The sequence below is a fragment of the Rhagoletis zephyria genome, unplaced genomic scaffold, assembly GCF_001687245.7.
Source record: "Rhagoletis zephyria isolate East Lansing unplaced genomic scaffold, Rhagoletis_zephyria_1.1 Rzeph_scaffold_18960, whole genome shotgun sequence".
Lineage (NCBI taxonomy): Eukaryota > Metazoa > Arthropoda > Insecta > Diptera > Tephritidae > Rhagoletis > Rhagoletis zephyria.
In genome coordinates, this window is record NW_016176021.1 from 1,939 (window position 1) to 9,550 (window position 7,612).

The 7,612-nt window shown below is 35.0% G+C and overlaps 1 protein-coding gene across 1 annotated transcript; it reads right to left on the minus strand.

Moving 5' to 3' along the window:
• Nucleotides 1–3,656: 3,656 nt before the first annotated feature.
• LOC108380351 (tyrosine-protein phosphatase vhp-1) lies at nt 3,657–7,600 on the minus strand. Its single transcript, XM_017636720.1, has 5 exons — nt 7,329–7,600; nt 7,129–7,245; nt 6,599–7,049; nt 4,970–5,906; nt 3,657–4,902 (listed from the first exon to the last, which is right to left on the minus strand). The coding sequence occupies exons 1-5, from the start codon at nt 7,347–7,349 to the stop codon at nt 4,854–4,856; spliced, it is 1,575 nt and encodes a 524-aa protein (XP_017492209.1). The 5' UTR covers nt 7,350–7,600; the 3' UTR covers nt 3,657–4,853.
• Between the last annotated feature and the right edge of the window lie 12 nt (nt 7,601–7,612).

Consider the following 7,612-nt stretch of genomic DNA (forward strand, 5'->3'; position numbering starts at 1 on the left):
GTTGAAAAATATTAAAAAATTATTATTTCGGAAATAAAAACGAAATTATATTTGATAAAAAATAAAATAATAAAAAAGATAACTTTGGCGAAAAAAAAACTTGAAAACTTGGAATGCACCAGACTTTTAAAATATTTTTCATACAAATTTCGAGAAATAAATAAAATTTTCGAGGTTCTTTAGTTATTACACTTGATATTTGATATCGATATGACATTTTTGTGCATTGACTGCTTAGTTATATAGATTCCTCTTCCACAAATTTTTTAATTCCATTATTTCTAGTAATCTGAATTACTATTTTTCATTAGACTGTAGAAATATATTTAAAAAATAAAAAATAAAAAATGCTGTTTTATTTTGTCTATGGAAACCTTTACAAGGGCCTGTCCCACCAATCACAATTTTATATTTTTTTTTATTGTTTTTATGGTCCTCGGCCATTTTGCGCTACACCCTAGACAAAAAAAATTAAAAAAATCAGCGGTAATTTTTAGCGACTTTAAACATGCACTTTATTGTACTACAATTTAATGGGCTGCAAAACTGCATATACATTTTTCTAAGAAATCGAATTGAAAAATTTAAAATTTCGATAAAAATATTCCGGCATTTTCCCCCGAGTTCTGTATGAAATTAAAAAAATTTATTCTTATGTTTTTGCTATATTTTTCAAAAAAAAAAATAAGAAAAATTTGGTATGGAAAATATAAATAAAAAAATTGTAAATGCCAGGGTATGCATATTTTCGACGCTGACTGTACACAGCTGTACAATACGCCTTATCAGAGGCATCGGAAAAGCCATCGAGGGATCTCAATCTCCGATATCGTTCTAATAATGACCTAATTCCTTCCGCTACCGGGAAGTTGGAATATTATATTATTTGCTGACAAGCTATGTATGTAGGGGAGTTTCTTTCATAGTTATTTTCGAACCAAAAAAATTTTAAGGACTCGCCTGGTTTACATCAAAGATACTAACAAAAAAACAGGGCTCTGTAAGAGAGTTAAGGATGCGTAAGCACAAAATTCAAAAAAAAAAATAAAATTTTAATTCACGGGTATATTTCGGAACTACTACACAAATAATCGTTATATATAATACCATGTCTTCAAGTGTAAGCCCTATTATGGTGGGTGTTTTTTTGAAAATTAAATTTTTGTTCCACATTACAATGTGGGTGTTCAGATCTATCTGGTTATCAGGTTATGTGGTTATACTTTCTATACACTATATAATGATAATTTTCAACCAGATAACCTCACAACCATGCAAGTGTGAACACGAACAACTGACTGACGACATGGCATTTATCATTGAGATAACAAGCAAAATTATACATAAAGTAAAATTAAAATACATTTCTAAATATTAAAAAAAAATTTTGCTTGTATTAAATTTAGGCACTAAAAACAACATTGACTTTTTTCACGTTTTCAAATAACTTTTTTCTCTTTTTTAAATAATTTTGTTCTCTTTTTAAAATAACTTTTTATCCTTTAAGAATGCCTATGTGTTGCCAGCACACATTATTGCTCTTCATTAACAATTTCAAATCGTTCCCTTCAGTATACTTTCACAAATCCGATTTAATTTTTGATTCTTTAATTGTCCAGCAAAAAATTGATAGAACTTACTTCTGCCAATCTCATAATTTCTTACTACTAAACTTTTAACATGAAACCAAATGCAAAATATCATTTCTTATTTCGCCTTAGTTTAATTAACAATGCTACTTTCAACGCTGGTNTCACGTTTTCAAATAACTTTTTTCTCTTTTTTAAATGATTTTGTTCTCTTTTTAAAACAACTTTTTATCCTTTAAGAATGCCAATGTGTTGCCAGCACACATTATTGCTCTTCATTAACAATTTCAAATCGTTCCCTTCAGTATACTTTCAATCCGTTTTAATTTTTGATTCTTTAATTGTCCAGCAAAAAATTGATAGAACTTACATCTGCCAATCTCATAATTTCTTACTACTAAACTTTTAACATGAAACCAAATGCAAAATATTATTTCTTATTTCGCCTTAGTTTAATTAACAATGCTACTTTCAACGCTGGTAAAAATGTGCTAATGTTTTTTTTTCTCATTACTTAAAGATGCTTTCAATATAAAATCTACACTGCAATATAACTGCATATACAAATACTTTTTTTTGTAATTCTTACAACGCCGAAAGCTATCAGAGCAGGATATTTTGTCTATTTCCTTTCTCTAATCTTTCATTAAAACCTTTCGGTTCATCATTTTTTTTTTATAAAAGCTTGCAATCGAATAAATATTCCTTCATGCTAATTTTTTAATGCAAACGCGGTGATTTTTATAATTTTTACATTTAAAATTCAAATAATTTTTTCATAATCTTCGTACATGTATTTATTGTATGAATTTATGTATATGACACGTGCATATTTGCAATTAATAGTTTTTGTCGTTTGCATAAACGTNATAATTTTTACATTGAAAATTCAAATGATTTTTTCATAATCTTCATACATGTATTTATTGTATGAATTTATGTAAATGACACGTGCATATTTGCAATTAATAGTTTTTGTCGTTTGCATAAACGTAAGCAAGGCAAAACTTTAATACAAATTTGATTTCCTTTTATATTTAGCTTTTTGAGTGCACTTCTTCAATTCCTTTTTTTTTAATTTTCGTAATTTTTTATTTTTCATTATTTATATGTATAGAAATGGTCACAAGGCAATCTTTTATCTTCACATTTAACCACCCTAAACCGCAGAAGCTCGGCTGCACTCGCCGCTTTGTTTTTCAAATGATTACTTAAAAAATATTTTTTCAACTTTCTTCATTTTTAATGAAGCNCTAAACCGCAGAAGCTCGGCTGCACTCGCCGCTTTGTTTTTCAAATGATTACTTAAAAAATATTTTTTCAACTTTCTTCATTTTTAATGAAGCCAAAGTTGTATAATCTGTACCAATGCTGTAACAGATTTTGTCGATCTAATATGCACGTAATTCTTTTTTTTACCAAGTACGAGTATACATATTTATACTCATTTGTATATAAAAATGTTCAACAATTTTCTTTCAACAATTAAGCTAACAACATTTACATAACGTGTGTATATACAGACATACAAATGGAAAATGTCAAAATGTATATTTGATTATTTTCCATACTTTTATCAGCACAAAATGATTTTCTTTTTAAATCTGTGTGATTCTGAGTTACATCGGATTTTTTATAATTTTTTCTCACTGCATGCATTTTATGATTTAATAATTTAGTTTGCACCTATTTATCTACTGTGGGCTTAAAAATTTTGTTTGTAATCAATATTTTTTTCAGTTGCAGTTGAAGTAGCGGCTTAACATAATTTTCGATTACCGTTAAAGGTACAGACGGTGAGTTACAGGTCACTAAAAAGGTGGCTATTGGACTTAAGATGTTTAGGATAATTCTAACAAGGAAATTGTACTTTTCAATTTAATTGAGTTCAAATTAATTTAATTAAATTTTATTATATAGTATTATATTTTTATTTTTTACAATTTATTTAAATATTTTTTATTTAAATTAATTTATTTTGTTTTATTTTACTTGTATTTTTTCTGCTTTTTATATATTTTTTATTTTGTTCTATTTAGTTTTTTTTAATTTAATTTTATTTATTTTTGATTTGTATTTTATTTAAGTTTATTATTTTATATAATATATTCCAAGAATAATTCCATATGTTACACAACACTTTTTCGACCAGTTAGTGAATACCGTCGTTAATATTTTGCAAGTGCAAGTACAACTCTGCGCTGTCAATCAGTTTCCGCCGCCATTCTAACCGCTACGCGCCTATTTCCTTTCTGTAAGTTGAAAATCAGTGAAAATTGTGAAATATGTGCAGAAAAGTGAATTAAACGACGTCTCCTCAAAGAAATTAAAAAGTTATGTGTGTTTTCTGCAACAAGAAAGTTAAATAATTGCCAAATTAGTGTTTGCAAATTTTCCAATTAAATAATTTTGGTGAGTGAGTGATGCAGTTCAAAGTGTGAGAAATATGTAAAAATCTCAGAAAATCAGGAAAAGAAGGAAAAGGGTAGAAATTGTGTGGAAAAGAATTACATTATTATAAACCCATCAGAGAGGTAAGTTTTTATTAAAAAATAATATAAATTAAGTTATCAAAAACATAACCTAGGCGAAACTGACGGCAGAACTGCACTGTGTATTATTTTATTGCAACAGCAAAATGGCTTCTGAACTTATGGTCCCTGACCAATTTTCATTTTCGTTCACTCCAACAGCTTTTAATTGAATATAGTGGTAACTTCCTAGCTTTTAACCTAAACATCCGCCGTCCTAGTAAGACTTCTACTAAAAGGTGGCTTAAATATTACAACTTATCTATACTAGTTGGATCCTTAAAATTTATTGAAGTTGTAATTTTTACTTTTACAGCTAAGCAACAACAAGTTAATTAGTGAGTATAGTAAAAAACATTATTTTTTAAAGTACTTCGCTTAAAATTAATTATGTAATTGCTTTGAGTTTCTGGAAATTCTATGCTACATATAAGCTAAGCGCACAAAGGAGTTCTTTTGGTTGCCATAACCAATCGTCTATTAACAATGTTGTAGGCTTCAGTTCAACACGAACCGACAACAAACAAAAAATACTTCTAAGCAGCTTTCACAATTAAAGGAACCTATACGAAGATTTCTACTTCGCGCTGATCTAGCATACATACATTGTGAATTCTACGCTACGTCGAGTGTAGCTGATTTACTAACAATTCCGTTTCCGCTTCTAAGCGGTTATTTTGATTGAACCAGCAATAATCAATACCACACGCCATTATCAAGCTTTACAGTTGTTTCACCTTTGCTGTTGCTGCTGCTGCTGTCTTTTCACCATAGTCGCAGCCCTAAAGAGCGAATACAAAATCCATTTTAATACAAAAGCCACAAAATATACGTACTTCATAAATTTACCTTCTCACTCCATGTCGTGGACTTACCGGTGGCGTGCGTACCGGCGAAGGTGGCGCCGAACTGCCCGATGAGGTGCGTGAAGACAGTGATAGCGTTGAATTGCGGGGCGCTGAGCAGCCAAGATAAATTGCCGATCCCTTATCGACATCACGTAAGTCCACGCGCGAGCCATGGACGGACGATGGTACCGAACCAGGCACTTTTCCTGTGTAGGCGTGCAAACCAGCCGGGCTGCTGTAAGGCCGCACTGATAGACCGCTCACAGTGCTGGCACTGCGTTGCAGCTGTGTTTGTCCAGCACTGCCACCGCCGGAACCATTACCCGCATTACACCGTTCCAATTCATCCTGTTGCGCTGTCACTGTAGCGGAAACGGCGGCACGCGCCTTTGCTGTACTGCTGATGAGGCGGCTGCCTGCGCTGCTGACACGTGGATTGCGCAAGCGTGCAGCGGGTGGTGACTTTTGTAACGCCTCACGCTCCCGCTTTGCATCGCTAATGGCGGCTGCATATTCAGCAGCCTCTTTTGAACTGCTTGCCGTCGCTATGCGCGGTGACAAAGTAACGGTGGTGGTGGTCGTGGTGGTTGTCGTTTCCGACGTAGCCGTGGTGGTGTTGTTGCCGGTGTTGGTGGTTGTGTTGTTAGGTTGTGTAGTAGTAGTTGCTGTTGGCCCTGTTACAGAAGCACTACGCGCTTCTTCGTCTTCGGGTATTTTTTGACCGCCCAGTGAACGCCTTGTAACCTGTGAGTGGCTTGGCGATGTCGGACACGATTGCGCGACGTTAGTTGCGATTACGTTGCTAATGCCAGAACCTGATATCGAAGGCGACGCAGACGCGCTGGACGAAGAGGGTTGGCCGCGAAGGCGCGAACGGGTCGAAGCTGTGGATGGCCGTCGACGGAAGAGACCTTTTGAAGGGTCCATATTGCAGACACCTGCATGAAGAAAGTGTGTGGAAAAACGGGTATAATTTTAAAGAGAAGCAAAGGAAATACAAATGAAAATACAAGAAATAAGTTTGCAATAAACGACAATATAATAAAAGCTTTAGCTTGAGCGAGCGACGAGCGCAATGTGCTTTTACAGTGAATTTTTACAGTATATGCGGTTTACTATGATTAAATTACACTAATTAAATTTTAAACATCGTTGACAGTCTTTAACAGCTCATCAATTGGGCCGACACTAGCTCTTTCGCATAGCATTTGTTCAACGTTCGCCTCGCGGGGTGCTGGTGATACATTGGGCACTTCATCGGCATGCAGTGGGCGATAGTACAAAACGTTTTCCATCACCTGCTCGCCTACTTGATTATCTTCACAGCTTATTTCATCGGATTCAGTATCGCTATCATCATTATCTGCTTTATTTGCTTGCGTTTTTTGTACCTGCGGTTCACAAATAGCATCAATATCCGGTTCATCATCTACATCGCCGCCTTTTTCCAAACCACTATTATTTACATTTAAAGTTTTCCACTTTTCAGTTGCAAAAGAGATCATATAAGCCACCGAATTATTTGACGCAGCACCCGTTTCGTCGTTACCACTTGCTGGCACTTGGCTCCCCGCCTTCTCAATAACATTAACTTCCCCACCACCATTCAAAGGCAATACTATCATCGCACCTGTTGGACATTTTTCGCCCCGGACACAATTTCCCTCGCAAATATCCTTATTTTGCAATAACTCTTGGTAGTTGTCCAATGCTGCTGAACACTTAGAACGATCCAATTGCTCCAGTGCCGTCGAAGGAAACCGCTCACGCAAACGCTTACGCTCTTCCACCAAGCGATACATTTCGAACTCTTGCAGCTGTGTTTGGAAACCGATATTCGGATTGGCAACAGCGCGCCCAGCGCGCACTACCTTCAACGCCTCCTTCCAAGTTAAGTTCGTGGCGGTCATTATGTACGCCACAGCAACAGTGACCGAACGCGACATGCCAGCTAAACAATGAATGAGCACATTACCTTCACGCAATCGGGCGGCATGTATGAAATCATTGCAAACAGAAAAATATTGCGATAGATTCTGATCGGGCGTATCGGCAGCCATGACGCAGAGATAGTGTTTGTCCTGTGGCGGAAGAGGGGCAAAAGTGAACAATTTATTTAAAAAGTGACAATTACTATGTAGTGTGGTTGCATATGCTTACCGGCAGCAAACGCCGCGGACTATCGTGTATAGCTATAATGTGTGTAATTTGATACTTGTCCAGCTGCTGTTGATCTTTCGAATCGCGGTAATTGCCTACATAGAGGCCGGGCAGTACCTGGAATGATGGGAAAATAGATACATTAGTAAGGGAATAACTTGAGAAGCAAAGTGTTTTTATATAAATAAAACCCCGCTTGCCAAATTCATGTGCCAATCCATGCTGCGTTCTCAGAGGGACTTCGCCCTAAACCCTGTGGGTTTTACTCTGTAGATACGACAGCATTCGTTGAAACTTTGGAATGTACACTTCCTATATCCTGCTTTATACGCCTAAATAAATAAAACAGTGATATATTCTTCCGAGGCTACAAACTTCCTAGCTGTGCATCGTTTTATTTTTTTAATTTTAGTTTTCTAGCTAATAGTCAATGGCCATGCCAACTATTGGTTTGTTGCAGCAAAACAGCTGATTTGTGTTTTGT

Coding starts and splice junctions, on each gene's coding strand:
- LOC108380351 (XM_017636720.1), bottom strand. CDS start 7,349: ATGGATTGGCACATGAATTTG. Junction 7,050..7,128: donor GTCCGCGGCGTTTGCTGCCG/GTAAGCATATGC, acceptor CTTCCGCCACAG/GACAAACACTATCTCTGCGT. Junction 5,907..6,598: donor GGGCGAAAAATGTCCAACAG/GTGCGATGATAG, acceptor TTCTTCATGCAG/GTGTCTGCAATATGGACCCT.